Source organism: Hypanus sabinus, chromosome 5 (assembly GCF_030144855.1).
Source record: "Hypanus sabinus isolate sHypSab1 chromosome 5, sHypSab1.hap1, whole genome shotgun sequence".
NCBI lineage: Eukaryota > Metazoa > Chordata > Chondrichthyes > Myliobatiformes > Dasyatidae > Hypanus > Hypanus sabinus.
In genome coordinates, this window is record NC_082710.1 from 158,365,146 (window position 1) to 158,391,620 (window position 26,475).

The window sequence follows — 26,475 nt, forward strand, 5'->3', positions numbered from 1 at the left end:
TGAGATGGTACAGGGAGTGTCTGTGACCCAGTGAGAGGGTACAGGGAGTGTCAGTGACCCAGTGAGAGGGCACAGGGAGTGTCAGTGACCCACTGAGAGGGCACAGGGAGTGTCAGTGACCCAGTGAGAGGGCACAGAGAGTGTCAGTGACCCAATGAGGGGGCACAGGGAGTGTCAGTGACCCAGTGAAAGGGCACAGAGAGTGTCAGTGTCCCAGTGAGAGGGCACAGGGAGTGTCTGTGACCCAGTGAGAGGGCACAGGGAGTGTCAGTGACCCAGTGAGAGGGCACAGGGAGTGTCTGTGACCCAGTGAGAGGGCACAGGGAGTGTCAGTGACCCAGTGAGAGGGCACAGGGAGTGTCAGTGACCCAGTGAGAGGGCACAGGGAGAGTCAGTGACCCAGTGAGAGGGCACAGGGAGTGTCTGTGACCCAGTGAGATGGTACAGAGAGTGTCTGTGACCCAGTGAGAGGGCACAGAGAGTGTCAGTGACCCAGTGAGAGGGCACAGAGGGTGTCTGTGACCCAGCGAGAGGGTACAGGGAGTGTCAGTGACCCAGTGAGAGGGCACAGGGAGTGTCAGTGACCCAGTGAGAGGGCACAGAGAGTGTCAGTGACCCAGTGAGAGGGCACAGAGAGTGTCAGTGACCCAGTGAGAGGGCACAGAGAGTGTCAGTGATCCAGTGAGAGGGCACAGAGAGTGTCTGTGACCCAGCGAGAGGGTACAGGGAGTGTCAGTGACCCAGTGAGAGGGTACAGGGAGTGTCAGTGACCCAGTGAGAGGGCACAGAGAGTGTCAGTGACCCAGTGAGAGGGCACAGGGAGTGTCAGTGACCCAGTGAGAGGGCACAGAGAGTGTCAGTAACCCAGTCAGAGGGTACAGGGAGAGTCAGTGACCCAGTGAGAGGGCACAGGGAGTGTCTGTGACCCAGTGAGATGGTACAGGGAGTGTCTGTGACCCAGTGAGAGGGCACAGAGAGTGTCTGTGACCCAGTGAGATGGTACAGGGAGTGTCTGTGACCCAGTGAGAGGGTACAGGGAGTGTCAGTGACCCAGTGAGAGGGCACAGGGAGTGTCAGTGACCCAGCGAGAGGGTACAGGGGGTGTCTGTGACCCAGCGAGAGGGTACAGGGAGTGTCAGTGACCCAGTGAGAGGGCACAGGGAGTGTCAGTGACCCAGTGAGAGGGCACAGGGAGTGTCAGTGACCCCGTGAGAGGGCACAGAGAGTGTCAGTGACCCAGTGAGAGGGCACAGGGAGTGTCAGTGACCCAGTGAGAGGGCACAGGGAGTGTCAGTGACCCAGTGAGAGGGTACAGGGAGTGTCAGTGACCCAGTGAGAGGGCACAGGGAGTGTCAGTGACCCAGTGAGAGGGCACAGGGAGTGTCAGTGACCCAGTGAGAGGGCACAGGGAGTGTCAGTGACCCAGTGAGAGGGCACAGGGAGTGTCAGTGACCCAGTGAGAGGGCACAGGGAGTGTCAGTGACCCAGTGAGAGGGCACAGGGAGTGTCAGTGACCCAGCGAGAGGGTACAGGGAGTGTCAGTGACCCAGCGAGAGGGCACAGAGAGTGTCAGTGACCCAGTGAGAGGGTACAGGGAGTGCCAGTGACCCAGTGAGAGGGTACAGGGAGTGTCAGTGACCCAGTGAGAGGGCACAGGGAGTGTCAGTGACCCAGTGAGAGGGCACAGGGAGTGTCAGTGACCCAGTGAGAGGGCACAGGGAGTGTCAGTGACCCAGCGAGAGGGTACAGGGAGTGTCAGTGACCCAGCGAGAGGGTACAGGGAGTGTCTGTGACCCAGTGAGATGGTACAGGGAGTGTCTGTGACCCAGTGAGAGGGCACAGAGAGTGTCTGTGACCCAGTGAGATGGTACAGGGAGTGTCAGTGACCCAGTGAGAGGGCACAGGGAGTGTCTGTGACCCAGTGAGAGGGCACAGGGAGTGTCAGTGACCCAGTGAGAGGGCACAGAGAGCGTCAGTGACCCAATGAGGGGGCACAGGGAGTGTCAGTGACCCAGTGAAGGGGCACAGAGAGTGTCAGTGTCCCAGTGAGAGGGCAGAGGGAGTGTCTGTGACCCAGTGAGAGGGCACAGGGAGTGTCAGTGACCCAGTGAGAGGGCACAGGGAGTGTCTGTGACCCAGTGAGAGGGCACAGGGAGTGTCAGTGACCCAGTGAGAGGGCACAGGGAGTGTCAGTGACCCAATGAGAGGGCACAGGGAGTGTCTGTGACCCAGTGAGAGGGCACAGGGAGAGTCAGTGACCCAGTGAGAGGGCACAGGGAGTGTCTGTGACCCAGTGAGATGGTACAGAGAGTGTCTGTGACCCAGTGAGAGGGCACAGAGAGTGTCAGTGACCCAGTGAGAGGGCACAGAGGGTGTCTGTGACCCAGCGAGAGGGTACAGGGAGTGTCAGTGACCCAGTGAGAGGGCACAGGGAGTGTCAGTGACCCAGTGAGAGGGCACAGAGTGTGTCAGTGACCCAGTGAGAGGGTACAGGGTGTGTCAGTGACCCAGTGAGAGGGCACAGGGAGTGTCAGTGACCCAGTGAGAGGGCACAGAGGGTGTCTGTGACCCAGCGAGAGGGTACAGGGAGTGTCAGTGACCCAGTGAGAGGGCACAGGGAGTGTCAGTGACCCAGAGAGAGGGCACAGAGAGTGTCAGTGACCCAGTGAGAGGGTACAGGGAGTGTCAGTGACCCAGTGAGAGGGCACAGGGAGTGTCAGTGACCCCGTGAGAGGGCACAGAGAGTGTCAGTGACCCAGTGAGAGGGCACAGGGAGTGTCAGTGACCCACTGAGAGGGCACGGAGAGTGTCAGTGACCCAGTGAGAGGGCACAGGGAGTGTCTGTGACCCAGTGGGAGGGCACAGAGAGTGTCAGTGACCCAGTGAGAGGGTACAGGGAGTGTCAGTGACCCAGTGAGAGGGCACAGAGAGTGTCAGTGACCCAGTGAGAGGGCACAGAGAGTGTCAGTGATCCAGTGAGAGGGCACAGAGAGTGTCAGTGACCCAGTGAGAGAGTACAGGGAGTGTCAGTGACCCAGTGAGAGGGCACAGGGAGTGTCAGTGACCCAGTGAGAGGGCACAGGGAGTGTCAGTGACCCAGTGAGAGGGCACAGGGAGTGTCAGTGACCCAGTGAGAGGGCACAGGGAGTGTCAGTGACCCAGTGAGAGGGCACAGGGAGTGTCAGTGACCCAGTGAGAGGGCACAGAGAGTGTCAGTGACCCAGTGAGAGGGCACAGGGAGTGTCAGTGACCCAGCGAGAGGGTACAGGGAGTGTCAGTGACCCAGCGAGAGGGCACAGAGAGTGTCAGTGACCCAGTGAGAGGGTACAGGGAGTGCCAGTGACCCAGTGAGAGGGTACAGGGAGTGTCAGTGACCCAGTGAGAGGGCACAGGGAGTGTCAGTGACCCAGTGAGAGGGCACAGGGAGTGTCAGTGACCCAGTGAGAGGGCACAGGGAGTGTCAGTGACCCAGTGAGAGGGCACAGGGAGTGTCAGTGACCCAGCGAGAGGGTACAGGGAGTGTCAGTGACCCAGCGAGAGGGTACAGGGAGAGTCAGTGACCCAGTGAGAGGGCACAGAGAGTGTCAGTGACCCAGTGAGAGGGTACAGGGAGAGTCAGTGACCCAGTGAGAGGGCACAGGGAGTGTCTGTGACCCAGTGAGATGGTACAGGGAGTGTCTGTGACCCAGTGAGAGGGCACAGAGAGTGTCTGTGACCCAGTGAGAGGGTACAGGGAGTGTCAGTGACCCAGTGAGAGGGTACAGGGAGTGTCAGTGACCCAGTGAGAGGGCACAGGGAGTGCCAGTGACCCAGTGAGAGGGCACAGGGAGTGTCAGTGACCCAGTGAGAGGGCACAGGGAGTGTCAGTGACCCAGTGAGAGGGCACAGGGAGTGTCAGTGACCCAGTGAGAGGGCACAGGGAGTGTCAGTGACCCAGTGAGAGGGCACAGGGAGTGTCAGTGACCCAGCGAGAGGGTACAGGGAGTGTCAGTGACCCAGCGAGAGGGCACAGAGAGTGTCAGTGACCCAGTGAGAGGGTACAGGGAGTGCCAGTGACCCAGTGAGAGGGTACAGGGAGTGTCAGTGACCCAGTGAGAGGGCACAGGGAGTGTCAGTGACCCAGTGAGAGGGCACAGGGAGTGTCAGTGACCCAGTGAGAGGGCACAGGGAGTGTCAGTGACCCAGCGAGAGGGTACAGGGAGTGTCAGTGACCCAGCGAGAGGGTACAGGGAGTGTCTGTGACCCAGTGAGATGGTACAGGGAGTGTCTGTGACCCAGTGAGAGGGCACAGAGAGTGTCTGTGACCCAGTGAGATGGTACAGGGAGTGTCAGTGACCCAGTGAGAGGGCACAGGGAGTGTCTGTGACCCAGTGAGAGGGCACAGGGAGTGTCAGTGACCCAGTGAGAGGGCACAGAGAGCGTCAGTGACCCAATGAGGGGGCACAGGGAGTGTCAGTGACCCAGTGAAGGGGCACAGAGAGTGTCAGTGTCCCAGTGAGAGGGCAGAGGGAGTGTCTGTGACCCAGTGAGAGGGCACAGGGAGTGTCAGTGACCCAGTGAGAGGGCACAGGGAGTGTCTGTGTCCCAGTGAGAGGGCACAGGGAGTGTCAGTGACCCAGTGAGAGGGCACAGGGAGTGTCAGTGACCCAATGAGAGGGCACAGGGAGTGTCTGTGACCCAGTGAGAGGGCACAGGGAGAGTCAGTGACCCAGTGAGAGGGCACAGGGAGTGTCTGTGACCCAGTGAGATGGTACAGAGAGTGTCTGTGACCCAGTGAGAGGGCACAGAGAGTGTCAGTGACCCAGTGAGAGGGCACAGAGGGTGTCTGTGACCCAGCGAGAGGGTACAGGGAGTGTCAGTGACCCAGTGAGAGGGCACAGGGAGTGTCAGTGACCCAGTGAGAGGGCACAGAGTGTGTCAGTGACCCAGTGAGAGGGTACAGGGTGTGTCAGTGACCCAGTGAGAGGGCACAGGGAGTGTCAGTGACCCAGTGAGAGGGCACAGAGGGTGTCTGTGACCCAGCGAGAGGGTACAGGGAGTGTCAGTGACCCAGTGAGAGGGCACAGGGAGTGTCAGTGACCCAGAGAGAGGGCACAGAGAGTGTCAGTGACCCAGTGAGAGGGTACAGGGAGTGTCAGTGACCCAGTGAGAGGGCACAGGGAGTGTCAGTGACCCCGTGAGAGGGCACAGAGAGTGTCAGTGACCCAGTGAGAGGGCACAGGGAGTGTCAGTGACCCACTGAGAGGGCACGGAGAGTGTCAGTGACCCAGTGAGAGGGCACAGGGAGTGTCTGTGACCCAGTGGGAGGGCACAGAGAGTGTCAGTGACCCAGTGAGAGGGTACAGGGAGTGTCAGTGACCCAGTGAGAGGGCACAGAGAGTGTCAGTGACCCAGTGAGAGGGCACAGAGAGTGTCAGTGATCCAGTGAGAGGGCACAGAGAGTGTCAGTGACCCAGTGAGAGGGTACAGGGAGTGTCAGTGACCCAGTGAGAGGGCACAGGGAGTGTCAGTGACCCAGTGAGAGGGCACAGGGAGTGTCAGTGACCCAGTGAGAGGGCACAGGGAGTGTCAGTGACCCAGTGAGAGGGCACAGGGAGTGTCAGTGACCCAGTGAGAGGGCACAGGGAGTGTCAGTGACCCAGTGAGAGGGCACAGAGAGTGTCAGTGACCCAGTGAGAGGGCACAGGGAGTGTCAGTGACCCAGCGAGAGGGTACAGGGAGTGTCAGTGACCCAGCGAGAGGGCACAGAGAGTGTCAGTGACCCAGTGAGAGGGTACAGGGAGTGCCAGTGACCCAGTGAGAGGGTACAGGGAGTGTCAGTGACCCAGTGAGAGGGCACAGGGAGTGTCAGTGACCCAGTGAGAGGGCACAGGGAGTGTCAGTGACCCAGTGAGAGGGCACAGGGAGTGTCAGTGACCCAGTGAGAGGGCACAGGGAGTGTCAGTGACCCAGCGAGAGGGTACAGGGAGTGTCAGTGACCCAGCGAGAGGGTACAGGGAGAGTCAGTGACCCAGTGAGAGGGCACAGAGAGTGTCAGTGACCCAGTGAGAGGGTACAGGGAGAGTCAGTGACCCAGTGAGAGGGCACAGGGAGTGTCTGTGACCCAGTGAGATGGTACAGGGAGTGTCTGTGACCCAGTGAGAGGGCACAGAGAGTGTCTGTGACCCAGTGAGATGGTACAGGGAGTGTCTGTGACCCAGTGAGAGGGTACAGGGAGTGTCAGTGACCCAGTGAGAGGGCACAGGGAGTGTCAGTGACCCAGTGAGAGGGCACAGAGGGTGTCTGTGACCCAGCGAGAGGGTACAGGGAGTGTCAGTGACCCAGTGAAAGGGCACAGGGAGTGTCAGTGACCCACTGAGAGGGCACAGAGAGTGTCAGTGACCCAGTGAGAGGGCACAGGGAGTGTCTGTGACCCAGTGAGATGGTACAGGGAATGTCTGTGACCCAGTGAGAGGGCACAGAGCGTGTCTGTGACCCAGTGAGAGGGTACCGGGAGTGTCAGTGACCCCGTGAGAGGGCACAGAGAGTGTCAGTGTCCCAGTGAGAGGGCACAGGGAGTGTCTGTGACCTAGTGAGAGGGCACAGGGAGTGTCTGTGACCCAGTGAGAGGGCACAGGGAGTGTCTGTGACCCAGTGAGAGGGCACAGGGAGTGTCAGTGACCCAGTGAGAGGGCACAGAGAGTGTCAGTGACCCAGTGAGAGGGCACAGGGAGTGTCAGTGACCCAGTGAGAGGGCACAGGGAGTGTCAGTGACCCAGTGAAAGGGCACAGAGAGTGTCAGTGTCCCAGTGAGAGGGCACAGGGAGTGTCAGTGACCCCGTGAGAGGGCACAGAGAGTGTCAGTGACCCAGTGAGAGGGCACAGGGAGTGTCTGTGACCCAGTGAGAGGGCACAGGGAATGTCAGTGACCCAGTGAGAGGGCACAGAGAGTGTCAGTGACCCAGTGAGAGGGCACAGGGAGTGTCAGTGACCCAGTGAGAGGGCACAGGGAGTGTCAGTGACCCAGTGAGAGGGCACAGGGAGTGTCAGTGACCCAGTGAGAGGGCACAGGGAGTGTCAGTGACCCAGTGAAAGGGCACAGAGATTGTCAGTGTCCCAGTGAGAGGGCACAGGGAGTGTCAGTGACCCAGTGAGAGGGCACAGGGAGTGTCTGTGACCCAGTGAGAGGGCACAGGGAGTGTCTGTGACCCAGTGAGAGGGCACAGAGAGTGTCAGTGACCCAGTGAGAGGGCACAGGGAGTGTCTGTGACCCAGTGAGAGGGTACAGTGAGTGTCAGTGACCCAGTGAGAGGGCACAGGGAGTGTGTGTGACCCAGTGAGAGGGCACAGAGAGTGTCAGTGACCCAGTGAGAGGGCACACGGAGTGTCTGTGACCCAGTGAGAGGGCACAGAGAGTGTCAGTGACCCAGTGAGAGGGCACAGGGAGTGTCAGTGACCCAGTGAGAGGGCACAGGGAGTGTCAGTGACCCAGTGAGAGGGCACAGGGGTTAGAGTTAATGAGTTGTGGGCAAGCTATGTTGGTGCTGGACACATGGCAACACAACCCTGCCTTCCCACAGCAATGTCCTCATCCTGTGTTGGTCATGGATGCAAAAACCACACATTTCACTTATGTTACAATCTTGCGATACACATGTGACAAATAAAGCTAACCTTTAATCTTTGGAACATGGAACATTCTAGCACAGCACAGGCCCTTTGGCCCAGGTTCTTGTGCCAACCTTTTACTGTACCCCACGAGCGATCTAACTCTTCCCTCCTACGCAGCCCATAACACTCCATTTTTCTTTTGTCTGTATTGCCTATTTAAGTGTCTCTTAAATGTCCCCAATGTATCAGACTACACTCCCACCCCTGGCACTTCCATATTACGGTGATATGTTTCCATCTGGTGGTGGCAGAGAGTGTCCCACTGGAGAGGAGTGTGCAAGGGCTGCCTTACCTCGAAGCAGAACTCCTGGCCCAGGATGCTGCTGTGGACTGGTTTAATAATGGCATCCTCGTCGATGCTCAGCTCCAGTGCCTCGGCTGCACTGCTGGGGCTCAGCAGTGACTCGTGTGAGTGCGACTCCTTGAAGCTCTGCATCAGACGGGTTCTGGAACAGAGGCAGGAAGCGTCAGACAGAGACAGTGCTCCACCCAGGGTCTAGCACAAACCCTCTGCCGCAACTACATTGCAACAGCGTTTAATAATTGCAGTTTAACATTTAACAAGTTAAAAAACTAAAATGCAGCAACACGTTATATTTTACCTATTCTTTGATGTGAAATGTACATCGCTCTTAATCGAAGGCACAACTTCAAATGCACAGATGGGCTTTCTGATCATTTAACCATATATGCAGAATTGCTTAACAAGTCAAGCAATCTTCACAGTCCTGTGTCCCTGCCGGCTTTGTCCCAGTTTACGAGGGAAAGGGGATGGATGGTTATGCACAGTGTGCTGATTGCTCAGGTTCCCCTGGAAACATGATATCAAAACAACAGCCGCCCCGGTAATAAAGAGAACAGTTGGTTGATGAGCTTCATTTCAGTTTCTGAAATAATTGCTATATCTTTTAAACAAACAAAGGTTCCAACTGGTTACAGGATTTTGTAGCTCACTGTGGGGAGAGAAACGTTCCAAGCACAAGGAAATTGGCAGGAACAAGCTACTGAGCCCCATGTGCTTGCCCCACCGTTCACCAAGAACTTCTACCTCAGCGGTCCCGTCCTCCCCTTAACATGGAAAAGTCTCTCAGGTGCGAGTGCCAACAGGGGTGGACAGGATGGTGAAGGAGGCATTTGGTGCACTTGCTTTTGGTCAGTCAGGATGTCGAGTACAGGGGTTGGGACGTCACGTTGGCGTGGCACAGAAGTGTGACGGTGCCAGCAGTAAGATCGGGGTTTGACTCCCACCGCTATCTCAGGAGTTTGTACGTTCTTCCCCTGGCTGCACGAGCTTCCTCCCACATTCTGATGTACGGGTTAAGGTCAGTGAGTTGTTAGTGCGCTACGTTGCTGCCAGAAGTGTGGCGACATGTGCGGGCTAACCCCAGCACAATCTTCGCTGATTTGATTTCACACAAACTACAAATTCCACTCTTCTTATTTTAGGTACATGTGACAAGTAAAGCAGCTTCAAGATGGCAGCAGCGAGCAACGCGATGTCCTTCAGACAGTTCACGAAGCTACTCCTTTGACTTCTTCTTCTGTAAGAGGGTGCAGGGAGACAGTGCGCGAGCCCATCATCCACTTTCCTTCTCTGTGACTGAGGTGTCGAGCAGGGTTGAAGCCGAGATTGGAGGATGGGTGTGTGTTCTGCGCTTGCCTGCCTGTGTTTGACAAGTCTTCCTCTCCCTCTTGCCAGCTGCTTGCTGTCAGTGGAAAGAGCAGGAGTCTTGCGTACCACAATACAAGCAAAATGCTGGTGGAACACAGCAGGCCAGGCAGCATCTATAGGGAGAAGCACTGTCAATGTTTCGGGTCAAGACCCTTCGTCAGGACTTCTCCCTATAGCTGCTGCCTGGCTTGCTGTGTTCCACCAGCATTTTGTGTGTGTTGCTTGAATTTCCAGCATTTGCAGATTTCCTCATGTTTGGTCTTGGGTTCCCCGTTGCTTTGTGGCCGTGGACTCGTTTTAGGTGAATTTGAGGTTCATGTTGCATTTTTTAACTTGATTCTGGCCCTCTATTTTTTGCTGCTTTTGAGCAGCTTGACCAGGGCAATCGGTGAAAACTGGGGCACTTTGGTAAACTGGCTTGGTGGACTGCAGTCGGCTCTTGGCACTAAACTGAATACTCTTGGACACCCGGTTTGATGTTTGATATTCTCTGTGTTGTTCGCTCACTTTTTGTCATTTGCGCAATTCGTTCTTATTTGTTGCACATTGAGTGTTTGGCGTTTTTTTTGGAGCAGGTCTTTGTTTCGCCTGCAGCAGGACGAATCTTGGGGTTGCTTTTCCTACTCATGCTTTGATAATAAGTGTACCTTGAACTTTAATCTTAAACCTGCACTTGGAGTATGGAGTGCAGTTCTGGTCACCTGAGGTAGGAACAAGTCGATTAAGATGCAGAGGATGCAGACTGCTGGTGAATGAAGTTAATCCTGCTGGGTCAAGAGCCTGGTGATTGTAGAATTTAAACTCTACAAACTTTCCAGGATCCCTTTACCCACATACACCAGAACCCTATACAAGACCATAAGAATTAGGCCATTTGGCCCATCGAGCCTACTCCACCATTTCATCACGTCTGATCCATTTTTCCTCTCTGTTCCAATCTCCTGCTTTCTCCCCGTATCCCTTCATGCCCTGATTAACCAAGAACCTATCAACCTCAGTCTTAACTATACACTTGGCCTCCACAGCTTTCCTTTAATACTATGGCCTAGCAGCTTGTTAAGCAGCCTCACGCGTGGCACTTTGTCAAAGTACACAACATCAACCTTTGTCTATCCTGCTTGTTACTTCGTCAAAGGTTCCAACAGATGTGTCAGGCAAGATTTTCCCTTGAAGAAACCATGCCGATTACGGCCTATTTTATCATGTGCCTCCAAATACCCTGAGACCTCATCCTTAATCATCAACTCCAACATCTTCCCAACCTCTGAGGTCAGACTAACTGGTGTAAAGTTTTCTTTCTTCTGCCTCTCGTCCTTCTTGAAGAGTGGAGTGACATTTGTAATTTTCCAGTCTTCCAGAGCCATTGCAGAATCTAGTGATTCTTAAAAGGTCATCACTAATGCCTCCATGATCTCTTCAGCTGCCTCTTTGAGAACACCATCTGGTCCAGGTGACTTATCTACTCGTCTTCTCCCAAGTAACGAAAACTTCACAGACTTCATGACCCCTGACATCTGGAACTTGCACCACACTGCTAGTGTCTTCCACAGTGAAGACTGATGCAAAATACTTCTCAGTTCTGAAATCTGCCATTTCATTGTTCCTCATTACTACTTCTCCAGCATTGTTTTCCACTGGTCCAATATCCACTCTGCCCTCTCCTTCACACCTTATGTATCTGAAGAAAATTTTGAAATCTTCTTTAATATTATTGACTAGCTTATATTCATATTCCATCTTTACTTTCTTAATGACTTTTTTTTTTAAAGTTGCCTTCTGTTGGTTTTTAAAAGTTTCCCAGTCCTTTAACTTCACACTAAGTTTTGCTCTATTATATCCCCTCACTTTGGGTTTTTTGTTGGCTTTGACTTCGCTTGTTAGCCACAGTTGTGCTATCTTTCCTTTGGGATATATATGCTCTGTGCCTACCCAAGTGCTTCCACAAGTTCCAGCCATTGCTGCTCTCCCATCATCTCTGCCGGTGTTCTTTTCCAATCGATTCTCACCAACCCCTCCCTCATGCCTCTAATTCCCTTTACTGCACTGTCATGCTGATACACCTGACTTCAGCTTCTTCTCCTCAGATTTCGGGGTGAATTCCATCATATTATATCACTTGCATTAAGGTCTCTAATCCATTCTGGTTCTCTGCACGATACCCAGTCCAGAATAACCCCCCATCTAGCGGGCTCAACCATGAGCCGCTCTAAAAAGCCATCTCGTAGGAATCCTAGAAATTTCCCCCTCCTGGAATCTTGCATCAACCAGATTTTCCCAATCTACCTGTAGACTGAAGTCCTCCATGACTATTATAATATTGCCCTTTTGGCATGCATTTTCTATTTTCTATTGGAATTTGTAGACCACATCCTTACTACTGTTTGAGGGTATGTATACAACTTCTATTTTGCAATTCCGTAGCTCTATCCACAAAGATTCAACACCTTCTGACCCTTCATTACCTCTTTCTAATGATTTGATTGTATTTTTTTACCATCAGCCTTCCTGCTTGTCCTTTTGACACAATGTGTATCCTTGGATACTAAGCTGCCAGCTATAATCTTTCCGCCATGATTCAGTGATGCCTACAACATCATACCTGCCAATCTGCAACTGCGCTGCCTTATTCTGTATAATGTGCTCATTCAGATACAACACCCTCAGTCCTGTTTTTCGATTTTTTCCCGCCTTTTACTTTGCAACTCATCCTGTTGACTGCAGTTTTTCCTTACCAACTCACTACACAGTGCCTCTGTTTGTAAACTTCATCTTCAACATTATTATTCGACTTTCCTACGATACTTCTTGCATTGAAATACAGGCAGCAGCATGCTCAACCTTTTGATTCCTAATGTTGAGGTTCTACCAACATCTGCTTCCACAACCTCTCCCCTAACTGTTCTGGCACCCACCCCCTTGTAACTCTAAACTCCACTGTGCAGCATTAACAGACCTTTGCTCTAGGTTATTAATCCCCTCCAGTTCAAGTGCAAACTGTTTCTTCTGTACAGATCCCACCTTCTCTGGAAGAAAACCCAATGATGCAAAATGTTATACCCTCCCTCCTACACCAACTCCTTAACCACCTTAGCCACATCTTAAACTGTATAATCTTCCTAGTTCTGGCCTCACTAGCACTTGGCATTGGTAGCAATCATGGAGGCCCTGCCCTTAGAACCTAACTCCCTATGCAGAACTTTATCACTCATCCGAACCATGTCGTTGGTACCTACATGGATCACAACTACTGGCTGTTCTCTCACCCAGTAAGAATGCTGAGGACTCGATTTGAGATATTTTGTGACCAGACACCCACAAGGCAACATAACTTCCAGGAACCTCATTCTCATCCACAGAACCTCCTGTCCGTTCTTCTAATGAACCCCCTTTACCAAGCATACCTCTTCTCCTCCCTTCTCTTTTGAGTCAGAGCTAGACTCAGTGCTAGGGACACAACCACTGCAACTTTCCTCAACCAAAACCCACCCCCAACAGTATACCCTTTGTTGAGGGGGATTGCTACAGGGGTTCTCTGCACTGGCCTCTTAACCCCTTTCTCCTTCCTAACTGTCACCCAGTTTCCTGTGTTCTGCACCTTGGGTGTAACTACCTCTTTATATGTCCTATCCATCACTCCTCCAGTCTACTGAATGATCCGGAGTTCAAGCAGTTCCAGCTGCAACTCCTTAACGCAGATTGTTAGCAGTTGCTGCTGGATGTACTTCCCACATTTGTAGTTGTCAGGGACACTGGAAGTCTCACCGCCTTCCCACATCCTACAAGAGGAGCATCCCCACTGTCCTGGCTGAGCAAATTTAAAGTAGAGCAGAAAAAAAAAACTTTAACTTTTCTTTCCTTTGCTCTCTCTTAGCAAAGCTTCTACTTGATGAAGTTTCGATGAACTAAAGCCTGGAGATCACCACTCGGACTCTGTCCACTCCGATGATGACTGCTGCACTTGCCCCTGCCTTCCTTTAATTTGCACTTACTGATCAATCCCAAATGTCAATTAGTCACTAGTCAAAGCTTGTCTTCGCTGCTGCCACCCGCCGCTGCCTTTCTAATCCTCGGTCAGTGGACTTGATTGAAGTCCCCTTGTCTCCAAACTTCTGATGTCCGGACTGACTGCTGGTCAAAGCTCTTTGCCAAGTGTGTTGGTCGCTTGATAGTGATAAAGCTGAAGTTACTGAGCACTGTTGAGTTGTCTCCTGGACTAGTGGTGTACCGTTGGATGGCGTGTAGTCTGAGTGATTATCTTGGATGTTTTTATTGTGTTTGCATAACCCTGCTGGGCACTGGTAACGTAGAATACTGCAAATTTGGTTCACTGGTTCTTTGCTGAGACCAACGATGAAGGAGCTGCGTTGTCTCAATTATGGTGAGAACTAGGATTATGCTGCGGGGCCGCCTGTTGCAAACAACCAGGGGAGGCGATTTCAGGGTGGTGTGGGAGGGCCTCTGTGAGATGTGTTAGGATCCGTACTGGCTAGGTTCTGGCCTCTCCTGTCAGTGCTGCCCTCTGGTGTTCACTCAGTGGAAGAACAAGCTGGACCAGGACAACTTACCATCAATCAGGGACTTTGGCTACATGATTACTTTTTTTCTCTTTGTGACTGTATGTTTTATCTGAAATCATAACCATATGTGTTATCTGAGCTATGCGCTATGTGCAGTGTGCTGCCAGTAATGTGCTTTGCATCTTGGCCCTGGAAGAATGCTGTTTTGTTTGATAATATTCATGTACAGTTGAATGATAATTAAACTTGAACTTGATACTCTAATTCATTTCAATGAAGATTCTCAATATAAAGCTGGCATGGGGAGAGATTTCCAAAGATTCATCATCCTCTGGGTGAAGAAACTTCTCTCATCTCTGCCCTGAAGGGTCAAGACTGCGGCCTATGTTTCTGACTCAGCCCCTGGAACCATCAACGGCCCACACCACCTTGTCAGGCTGTTGAAGAAATTTGTAGCGTACATATGAGATCACCTCTCCTTCCAAATTCAGGTTTGTCGTTCCTCAGAGAACAAACCCAAATCAATTTGCTTTGTCTGTGCCACACTTCCTCCCTCAGGAACTATTCAAACTTCATATAAGAAGATTCTTGTTAAAGACAGCCTCTTACTGTAAAACTCTGATAGTCCAGCTCTCTTAGAACTTTGGTGGTAGAGGCTGGCGGACTTCTACTATGAACACCCAAACACACTTTTAATTCATTTTATTCTTCTGGATAGTAAGTTAGTATTATAACAAACTTTCCAGGGAGCTGAAGAATTTGGGCCTTAGTGAGTAGAGAAGGAGTGTGGCACCTAACATCTGGTGGGCCACACGCCAATTCATCTGATTAGTCCGACAGAAAATGATCTGTTTCAGAGTCACACATGCAAGTTGCTGGAGGAACTCAGCAGGTCCATAAGACATAGGAGCAGAATTCGGCCATCTGGCCCATCGAGTCTGCTCCACCATTCAATCATGGCTGATCATTTTTTCTATTTCCTCTTCAACCCCAGTTCCCGGCCTTCTCCCCGTAACCTTTGACGCCACGTCCAATCAAGAACCTATCAATCTTTGCCTTAAATACACCCCACGACCTGGCCTCCACAGATGCACGTGGCAACAAGTTCCACAAATTCACCATCCTTTGGCTAAAGAAATTCCTCTGCATCTCTATTTAGAAAGGGCACCCCTTTATCCTGAGGTTTTGCCCTCTTCTCCTAAACATCCTTTCCACATCTACTCATCTAGGCCTTTCAACATTCAAAGGTTTCAATGAGATTCCCCCTCATCCTTCTGAATTCCAGTGAGTACAGACCCAGAGCCATCAAATGTTCCTCATATGATAACACTTTAATTCCTGGAATCATCCTTGTGAACCTCCTCTGGACCCTCTCCAATGCGAGCACATCTTTTCTAAGATGAGGAGTCCAAAACTGTTCACAATACTCAAGGTGAGGCCTCACCAGTGCCTTATAAAGCCTCAGCATCACATCCTTGCTCAGGCAGCATCTATGGAAAGGAATACAGAGCTAATCTTTCGGGCTAAGACACTTCATCTGGACTAGAATGAAAGAGGCAAAAAGCCAGAATAAGGTGAGGGGAAGAGAAGGAGGACAAGTTAGGAGGTGATAGATTAAGCCAGGTGAGGAGGAAGGTGGATGGGTGGTGGAAGGAGGGGAGTTGGAAGTCAGAAGCTGGCAGGTGATAGGTGGAAAAGGTAAAGGGCTGACAAAGAAGGAATCCAATAGGAGAGGAGAGCAGACCATGGGAGAAAGGGGAGGAGGGCACCAGAGGGAGGTGATAGACGAGTAAGCAGAAAAGAAGTGAGGGGGGAGCCAGAACATGAATGGAAGAGACAAGGGAGAGGGGAGGGAGAAATTACCAGATGTTAGAGAAACTGATGTTCATTCCGTCATGTTGGGGGCTCTCCAGATGGAATAGGTGGTGCTGCTCCTCCAACTTGAGAGTACCCTCATCTTGGCAGCAGAGGAGGCAATGGAGCGACATGTCGGAATAGGAATGGAGAATGGACTTAAAATGATTTGTCACCAGGACATCAGCAAAGGTACTCAACAAAGCGTTTCTCCAATCTACGTCACAGAAGGCTGCACCGGAAGGACTACAGACAGCAGATGCCTGCGACAGACTTGCAGGTGAAGTGTAACCTCAACTGGAAGGACTGTTTGAGTCCCTGAATGGAGGTGAGGGAGGAGGAACGTTCCCTTTCCAACATTTTGGTCACTCTGCAGAATCTCATGTTTAGCACGATCTGTTTTACTGTATAAGGTGCCGAGATGATTTACGACACCTAACAAGGCAACTAAGTGCAGCACAACACAAGGGGCCTGGATCACTCTTATAAAAGGGCTTCTCAGCAGTCGAACTATCTTCTGGTAGAACCGGCTTCATGCAATTAATCAGAGAAAGTGTTTTTACAGCTGTCTGGGCTACCACACACAGTGTTTGCAGCTTTGTTTTTTGGAAACAAAGCATGTTTACCCCTCGAAGAATTTTTTTAATGATTCTAACTGCTTGCTGTTTCCATCATTGTCATAAAAGAAATTAGTGCTTTCAGATTTACAGTATATTAACCTGAAGTGTTAACCCTTTCACGTCTGACCCACTGAGTGTTTCAGTACTGAACTAGAAACATGCCCTGTTTCTCTCTGCCCAGATACTGCCTGACCTGCTGAGCAGTATCCCCTTACCTCCACCCCCCCACCCGACTTTTAGGATAATGAAACCAACAGCTAGGGCATATTGATTGAGCTAACACAGCAGAGGGTTTTATGACAGGGAATAAAGATTATAAAAGTCAAGGTCCGGTGCAGAATCAGTAATATTTGTAATATCACATTGAAGTAAAAGAGAGGCCATTGAAAGAAATTGCAAATAATTTACCATCTGTCAGTCCCATCTCAGCGTCACTCCCTCCTGTTCCCACAACTGTCTCAATTACAAGTCATTAACCCATTTACTCTTTGTAATCTTCCACTAATTCTGCTTCCTCCCGCCTCCTGGGGAAAACAGACACCATGTCACAAAGCACTGCACAAGAACACATCAGCCACTCTTCCCTTCTGGTCATCACAGGGGTTTCTGTCAGTTAATGAAGATCAAAATAACTATGGAGGCTGGAATCCTGAAATGTAAACAGAAGGATACAAACAGGCTGTTCCTGGGTAATGAACAGGCTCTGTTTATGCCAAGTTGATTTTGTCCAAGTCAGAAATTACACAAAGATCACTCGCTTTGGTAACAAAGCTCCACAGTGTTGTAATGGCAGCACAGCACCAAAAGTCATAAGACTGATAAGCAGTTACAAAAAGGCGACAGAAGAGAGAAAGGAAGAGAGAGAGAGAGGGGAGGGGGGAGAGGGGGAGAAACAGTTTTACCGCGTGTAGGAATGAATTTATGCACACACGTCAGAATTTTGAATTTAATATTACGGAGCTTGCTCATAGTACAGGTGTCCTTAAGTCGGGTTTTCATAATCTGGTGTCTGCCTGCAGTGGAAAAATCTGCAGCGTTTTCTTTAATTTCCCAACCCACTCCGACATCTCTGTCAGTGACCTCCTGATTGTTAAACTGAGGCCCAACATAGACTTGATGAGCAACATCTCATCTTCCGGTGGAACATCTTGACTCAATGCCCAATTCTCCAACTTGAGGTAATTCCCTTTTTCTTCCTGTCAGTATCAAGAGCGGCCACTGTGCCTCTTGTACTTTTGTTTCTATATTCTGACCTGTGGGCATGTGCCACTAGACCAGACTAGACAACATCACACAGAAATCAGATGTCTCACTAGACCAGATCACACAACATGAGACAGGCATCAGGAGTCTCACCAGATCACACCACACAATATGACACAGACATCACATCTTCCAGACAAAGAAGATTAACTACACCCCAACACCCACATTACTTCCCGTGTCAGACACATCACCTTTGGTCCACCCATTACCCTTCTCCACCTTTGCTTCTGCCTGGACTAACCTGTATTTTTCTTTGTTCTGGTGTCAGATCTGAAATGTTGACAGTTTCTCTCTCAACGAGACAGTTTTTCTCTCTCTCTCTCAGCTGCTGAGTATTCTATTTACATACTATTAGTTTGTCATTCGGTTACCAAACCAACCGTTGGTGGAAACCTTTTGACCCCAATCTCGCTTTTAAATACTTCATAAACTTGAAAGCTTCCATTAAATCTCACAATCACAATCTCTGCCATGATTCTGAAAGCAATTTTCCCAGCCATAGAGGGATAGGAACCAAGCACAGTTAACTAAGACGAGCTCAGATAGGCATCTTGGTTGGCATGGGCCATCTGGGCTGAAGAACTTGTTTCTGTGAGTCCTAGCAAGCTGATGAAGTTTATTTCATTGGAGGGACAGGGACAAATCCAGCATGTAGTGGCCATGAGCAGATGCTGTGAAAAGGAGTTCCAGTTGCAAGCAAGGACTGAGGGTGTGCCATCTATATGGAGATGCAAACCATGTTCTTCTCAAGAGTTGGCCCATCCCTTACCAGCAACACAGAGGTCAAAGGCTGGTGTGTGGTCCCAGGAGTGGAACATGTGTACCATTCTAAAGGTCCTATATAGTCCCCATTAGCTGTAATTCAGAATTACAGAGTGTCCCGTGTCAATGGAGCTCTCTTCCTCAAAAGAGGGGGGTGGAACATATAACAGTACAGGGCCAGAACAGGCCCACTAGCCCATGATGTCTGCTCCTAATACGATGCTGAATTAAAATAAAGGAACTGATTGTGGACTTCAGGAAGAGGAAGTTGAGGAAACACGCACCAGCCCCTATTGAGGGGACTGTAGTGGAAAGGGCGAGTAGTTTCAAGTTCCTGGGTGTCAACATCTCTACAGATCAATCCTGGGCCTAACAGACTGATGCAATTATGAAGGCAGCTTGCCAGTGGCTGTACTTCATTAGGTGTTAGGTGTTTTCTCTCTGTACCACGGAGAGAATTCTAACTGGTTGCATCAGTATCTGGTACGAGGAGACCACTGCACAAGATGGGAAAACCTGCAGAGGGTCATAAACTCAGGCAGATCCATCATGGACACCAACCTCCCCACCAATGAGAGCATATTCAAAAAGATTATGCCTCAAAAAGATGGCTCCCATTGTTAAGGACACCCACTACCCAGGACATGTCCTGTTCTCATTGTTAGCATCAGAGAGCCGACACACGAGCCCGAAAACACAAGCTCAATATTTCATGTACAGCTTCTTCCCCTATGCCATCAGATTTCTGATTGGCTCACGAGCATCACCTCAGTTTTGCTCTCTTTTTGCACTACCTGTTTAATTTGACTTTTTAAATATATTTTTCTTATTTCTTATTAAAATTTATAGTACACATTATGTATTACACTGCTGCTACAAAACAACAGATGTCATGACATCATTGGGTATATTTAAGGCGGAGGTCGATTAGTAAGAGCGTCAAAGGTTCCAGGGAGAAAGCCGGAGAATGGGGTGAGAAGTATAATTAATCAGCCATGATGGAATGGAAGAGCAGACTCAATGGGCCAAATGGCCTCATTCTGCTCCTATGTCGTATGGTCTCAAACTCAGTGGCCACTTCATTACATAAAATTGCACACCTGCTCAGCCAATCATGTGGCAGCAATTCCATGCATTAAAGCATGCAGACATGGTCAAGAGGTTCGGTTGTTGTTCAGACCACATATCAGAATGGCGAAGAAACCTGATCTAAGTGACTTTGACTGTGGAATAATTGTTGGTGCTAGATGGGGTGGTTTGAGTACCTCAGAAACTGGTGTTTTCCTGGGCACTCATGCACCACAGTCTCTCCAGAGTTTACGGGGAACAGTAAGAGAAACAATAAACACCCGGTGAGCACCACTTCAATGGGTGAAAATGTCTTGTTAATGAGAGAGGTCAGAGGAGAACGCCAGACTGGTTCCAGCTGACAGGAAGGTGGCAGAGACTCTATTTGGTGTTGTAACATTCCACGTGTTACAACAGTGGCGTGCAGAAGAACATCACTGAATGTACAACATGTCCATCCTTGAAGTGGATGGGCAATCAGCATCAGAAGACCACAACCATACACTCAGTGGCCGCTTTATTAGGTACGAGATGCACCTGATGAAGTGACCACAGTGTATGTTAATAATTTTGATTCTGATCTCTTCTGTGTGTACATGGTCTATACTCCTCTGCTCACTGCACATTCATATGCCTACCTAACAGTCTCACACAGCTCTCTCTATATGCAGAACCTAGAACAGTGCAGCAGAGGAACTGGCCCTGCTCCAAACGTGATGCTGAAATAAAATAAAGTATGCACATGATCCATATCTCTCCACTCCCTGCATATACATGTGTCTCACAGCCTCTTAAACACCTCCATCACATTTCCCTTTTCCACCATCGCTCCTGACAGCCTGTTCCAGACACCCACCACACTCTACATAAAAACAACTTGCCCCACACATTGTCTTTAAAACTTCCCTCCTCCCACCTTAAATCAATGCCCTGTAGTATTTGGCATTTCTATCCCAGGTAAAAGACACTGACTATCTACCCGCACCTGTCAGAAATTTATAAACTTAAAAAAACTTTTGTTACGTCTCCTCTCAGTGTCTGCCACTCAGGAGAAAACAGCTCGGGCTTCTCCAAGCTCTCCTTATTGCTCCAACCTACTAAACCAGGCATCATCCTGGTAAATTTCTGCACGCTTCCAAAAACACCACACCTTTCCTGAATTGGGAAAAAACAGAGTATTTTTAAGGTTATTGTCCAATCAGCTGTTGTCTCATCAAGTGGGGAAATGAGGGACCAAGGGGCCTATTGCTCCCAAAGCAGGCAGGGGTGTATAAAGATGATAGGGGGCATAGACAGAGTGGACAGCCAGCATCTTTTACCCCAGGGTAGAAACGGCTAATACAAGAGGGCATCATTTTAAGGTGATTGGAGGGAAGTATAGAAGGGATGTCAGAAGTTGTTTCATACACAAAGAGCTGCAAGTGCAAGGAACACACTGCCAGGGCTGGTGCTGGAGGGAGGTATTTTAGGAACATCTGGTAGGGTTATGAATGAAAGGTAAATGGAGGGCCATGACGATGGAAAGGATTTCATTGTTCATAGAGATAATTACAAGGCTGGCACAATATTGAGGGCTTAAAGGATTGCACTGTGCTGTACTATTTAATGTTCTAACACACAAGCAAGACCTTCAGCCCACCATGCCTAAGATTAACTGTTAATATAAGATTATAGATGGTCATGCAACTTCTGAAATTCTAAATAGTACATTTTGCTTTTAATTTTAAAGAAATTATTTACATTTATCTTTACTGTTTTAAAATGATTATTAAGGCATTTTAAAAAATAATTCAAAGGTTGAGTCAGCAGTGTCCAGGGATGGGATCTCTGGAGACCTAGCAGAGACCCATTTGATACCAGGGATTGGTTAACTCTGCAGCAACTACGGCAGCATTGTTCAAGGTAGCTCCACCCCAAAAGACCACAGGAGATGCAATTGTGATAACTATGAGTTTAAAGTTAGTTATTCAGCTTCACGCTCCAAGGTGTAAATGCCACCAATAATTTGTCCTGGTCCAACCACATAGACACTACAGTGAGGAAAGCACATCAGCGACTACACCCTCAGAAGATAAGGAAATTCAGCATGTCCTGAATGACCCTCTTCACCCTTTCCAGAAGCACCTCAGAAAGCATAAATTCCAGGTGCATCGTGGGCTGGTAAGGCAATTGCTGTGCCCAGGACTGCAAGAAATTGCAGAGACTTGTGAACACAGCTCAGAGCACCATGAAAACCAGGCTCATCTCAAGTGATTCCGTTTCCCTCAGGAAAGGAGACAGCACTATCGAGGATCCCTCTAACTCAGGTCATTCTCTCTTCTCCCCTCTTCCATCAGGCCGAAGGTACTAAAGCTTGAGAATATGTACCTTCTGGCTCAAGGATGGCTTCTACTCTTCTGCAAATAGATTTCTTACTTGCAGAAAGTGAAACTCTTGGTTTCCCAAGTCGTGGCCCTTGTGCCTAACTGCACTTCTCTGTAACTGTAACGCTATATCCTGCACTCTGTTCTCTGTTTACGACCTTGCTGCATTATGTTTGGAGTGATCCGGCTAGATGGCACGCACACTAAAACTCATTGCTGTATCTCGGTACATGTGACAAAAAAATTTATTTGAAGCAATTCTCCAAAAATACTTGGATTCAATTTATTTCCCAGATATTAAGTGGGAGGAGTTGCAGTTGGAGAATTTCTCTCAAACCCCAGGGGTTGAGGACATGGATGTCAGAGAAGTCATACTTTGCAACACAGTGACAGACATCCAGGATAATTGCCCTGGCCTAGGTGTCACTCACCTCAGAAGCCCTGCCCCTGAATGGCTCTTGTAGCAAGTCCTGGTAAATCTTTTGGGCAGCATCAAACCCCAAGACATTAGACAATGGCAGTCTTGCTTTCAGTGCTGTCAGGGTTACAAAGCAGCACGGATCTCAGCAACAACAATGAAATAAATAACCAGTTCAAGAGATTAATATTATCGGGCGGGGGGGGGGGGGAAGGTCTAAAGGCCTCTTCCCAGCAGAAGGGTCTTTGATGTCAACCCGAGTGACATCAGTGTTATGGTGTCTGACAGGCTACACCTTGAGGTGTGTATCATTCCTCAAGCACTATACCTGGCGACCACGGAACCCAACGCCTTCCAACCCTGGCACAGGAATGCCGTATAGTTGGGGCACTGTGCACTATTCTGAAGGAGAGATTCTAAGGCAGTAGGGAGGACATTTGAGGGAGCTTCCTCAGAAAAATACTAAGTAGGAGGGACAGGAGCCTATAGTCCCACACCAACAGCTTCAGGAGCAGTTATTACTCCACCACCATTAGGCTCCTGAACCAGCCTGGATAACTTCATTCACCTCAATTCTGAAGTGATTCCACAACCTATAAACTAACTTTCAACTCATGTTCTCAGTTTCTTTTACCTGATTTGCACATTATCAGCTAGATCATTGATGTTGATGACAAACCACAAAGGACCCAACACTAATCCGTGTGGCACTCTAATTGTCACAGGCCTCCAGTCAGGGAAGCAACCATCTACTACCATCTGACGAAGGGTCTCAGCCCGAAACATCGACAGTGCTTCTCCTTGTAGATGCTGCCTGGCCTGCTGTGTTCCACCAGCATTTTGTGTGTGTGTTATCTACTACCATCTACTAGGCTTCTCCTGCAAAGACAACATCTAATCTACTTCATCTTGATTGCCAAGCAACTGAAGCTCTTGATCAACCTCCCATGTGGTACCCTGTCAAAGGTCTTGCAAAAGTCTATGTAGACAACATCCACTGTCTTGTTTTCATTAATTTTCATGGTAATGCACTCGAAAAACTACAAGATTGGTTAGACCTGATCTTCCATGCAAAGCCATGTTGACTATCCATAATCAGTCCCTGCCTATCCAAATACTCAGATATCCAGTCCCTTAGAATACCTTCCAATAATATTCTTACTACTTACGTCAGGCTCACCAGCCTGTAATTACAAAAGAATACCATTAGCTTTCCTCCAATCCTCTAGCAGCTCATCCGTGGCTAAGTATGTTCTAAATATGTTTAAAATGTTTTAAATATTTCCCTTCAACTTCTGCACTTGCCTCCGAGGAAACACCTTCTCAAGTACCTCATTTGTTCCTGTCTGTGATGTCTCTTCTTCATTGTCTTAACCAGGGCTTCAATATCTCTTGAAAACTAAGGTTCCCGAAACCTTTTATCCTTGCTTTTTATTCTGACAAACTTTATACCCTTAAACTTTCACTTATGAAGACCTCCTACTTACCAAGTACACCTTTGCCAGAAAATAACCTATCCCAATCGACACTAGCCAGATCATTTCTGATACCTTAAAGATTGGCCATTATCCAATTCAGAATCTCAACCTGAGGACCAGACCTACCCTTTTCCATAATTGCCTTTTAGCTGATGGCATTATGATTGCTAGATGCAGACTGTTCCCCTACATAAACCTCAGACGTCTGCCCTGTCTTATTCCCTAATAGCAGCTCTAGTGGGGATGTCTATGTGCTTGCTGATTAAGGAAATTTTCCTAAACACATTTCATTAACTCAGTTGATCAATTCCCTAATAATTTTCAACAACCTTCTTCCCTCTCAACAATACTACCTACTTTTGACTTGTCTTCATAATTGAAGCACTCGCTCCCTCACTTTCCGAAACCTTTCACTAACGTATTGCCTCAAACAGACATCTCACCGCTCAGACCAAAAGGAAATCGAAACTCCTTACTGCCTGATCTCAGCTCCATATCCCAAGGGTTCCTCTGCTCGCCTGCAATGTAAATTCTGCAAAGTAAGATAACAGTGCACTGAACTGATCAGGGTGCTCCAGGAGCAAGAATGAGACTCTGTTTAACTGAAGCCCCAATTCCTTCTTCTTGATCTCAAAAGAGGCAGCACGGTAACATTATGCCAGGACAACATCAGGGTTCAATTCCCGCCGCTGTCTGGAAGAAGAGCATACGTTCCTCCCGTGACTGTGTGGGATTCCTCTGGGTGCTCCAGTTTCCTCCCACGTTCTAATGACGTGGAGGCTGGTAGGTTATCTGGTCAGATTGGTGCAGTTGGTGGCATGGGCTCATTAGGCTGGATGGGCCTGTTATCACACTGCATCTCACACCGTAAATAAAGGAACCTGCTGGGATATTAGATCCTGCAATGGAACATGCAACTGCCTTCCCCTTCCCCGCTCTCCTACCTGTGTCTGAAAACACTGGCAATCATAGTGCTGCTGAGAATCCAGTGGGGGGTGATCATCCTGCCAACAGCTCACCTGCTGGAGCATTATGCATCACTTCCTTCTCCCCCGACCTGTCCAGGCTCACTGGCAGTAGGGGAGGGGCAGAGGTGGGCTGGGGAGTGGGTCGGAGGACACAAAACTCTGTGGAGCTGGTGAGCCGTGCACTGGAGAGGTGCGGGTTTGCACAGGGTTGAAAGTTGGGCAGATGGAGGGCCACCCGGAGATGGAGAGTGGGGGCAGGAGTTAGTAATAGAGGGGCTGGTGGTGGGGGAGGAAGGTAATGTGGGGAAGGTACACAGAGATGGTGAAGAGGGCAGACAAGGCCATGAGAAGCAGGGGGGAGGTTGAAGTGAGCTGGTGGTTCTGGACAGAGAATGGAAACAAGACTTTTGGGCCAATTAGCCTGTGCTGACTATCAAGCACCCATTGGCACTGATCTCATTTTAATTACCACACACTCCCATCAACTTCTCCCCAGATTTGAGAGGCAATTTACAACCGACGATTAACCCTACCCACCCACATGTCACTGGGGTACAAAAAGAAACCATAGCACCTCTGGAAACCCACGCAACCGGGGGAGAGAGTGCAGACTCCAGAGACAGGCAGTGCCAGAGGTGGGGTGCCTCCACAGTTGGGAAACAGCGGCCCTACCTGCTGCGCCACCGTGCTGCGGGGAAAGCCTCACGAGGATAAAGCACAGAAAATATGGTAATCAGAGGCCAGAGGTGTGGGAAAGCGAGTGGGCAAGGGAGTGGTCACAACACCAACAGATGGGAGGAATCGGGATCACTCGGAGACACTGGAAGGGCAGGGGGCAGAGACGGTCAGAAGAGAAGGAGCAAAGGACGGCGGGCAGGGTTTCTCACAACACCTGTTGGCTGCTGTTCCTGAGAACTTCAACCTTAGCTGTGAATCTGCGCCCAAGTCGAGTCACAGGGTAAATCCCGGGGACCTGTTTTTAAAGTCACACTCCAAATTTTCGAGCTGAGACAACAAATGACAAATCTTGGTAAGTTGACTTTATCGATTTCCTTAGCAGCTGTGCGTTAAATATTAACGCGGGCCACTCAGAGGCGAGGGGTTTCAGTTTGGGATGAAAGGCAGGGGCTGGCTCATTATGGTCACGTGTTTTGGGGTGCAGCGGAAAAACTTTGTTTTGTATGCCACCTGTACAAATCACTTCACTGCAATGTGCAGAAAGCAGAACAAAGCGTTACAGTTACAAAGTGCAGCACACGCAGACAATAAGGGGCAAGGGCCATACTGAGAACTGAGAGACCATTTTATCGTACTAGGGGGCCACGGCAGAGTAGAAGCAGTCCGTGATCTTCTCTTCTGCCTGATGGGGAGGGGGCAGGGTGAGAAGAGAGAATGTCTGGGGTGGGCGGGGTCTTTGATTATGCTGGCTTCTTTACCAAGGCAGCAAGTACAGACAGAGTCCATGGAAATGGTGGGGGGAGGGGGGGTTGCAGTTTTCCATCATGTGTTGATATTTGTCCACAACTCTTGCAGTCTGGGTTAGAGAGCTGCCATACCAGGCAGAGATGGTATGCCAGCTGGCTCTGCCTGAGAGTGCAAAAACTACAGGAACTATTGTAAAGCAGAACTGCTATCTGTACACAGCGAGATCCAACACAGCAATCTCCAACCACCAAGTAATTGCTTTACAGTGACGGAAGGTGGTTCCAATCTGGCCTAGACACGGGGAATAATTCACACAATCCTTGACCTCTGAGTGGATGGTCTTGGATTCCAGCTTCTACCTCATCGAACAGTGCAACTTCCTCTCAGCACTTCTCCTCGTCAAGGTTAAAACCT

General features: G+C 49.7%; 1 protein-coding gene across 13 annotated transcripts in view; it reads right to left on the reverse strand.

The window, feature by feature from the left end:
* syngap1a (synaptic Ras GTPase activating protein 1a) overlaps positions 1 to 26,475 on the reverse strand; it is a 640,363-nt gene that overhangs the window by 178,601 nt on the left and 435,287 nt on the right. For 12 of the 13 annotated variants that reach the window (XM_059970722.1, XM_059970723.1, XM_059970719.1 and 9 more), the window contains one exon: positions 7,943 to 8,096. In XM_059970722.1, the coding sequence (XP_059826705.1) occupies positions 7,943 to 8,096 (154 nt within the window). Of the gene's footprint in view, positions 1 to 7,942; positions 8,097 to 8,252; positions 8,382 to 26,475 lie in introns of those variants that run through there. The other variant, XM_059970727.1, reaches the window with a different exon arrangement.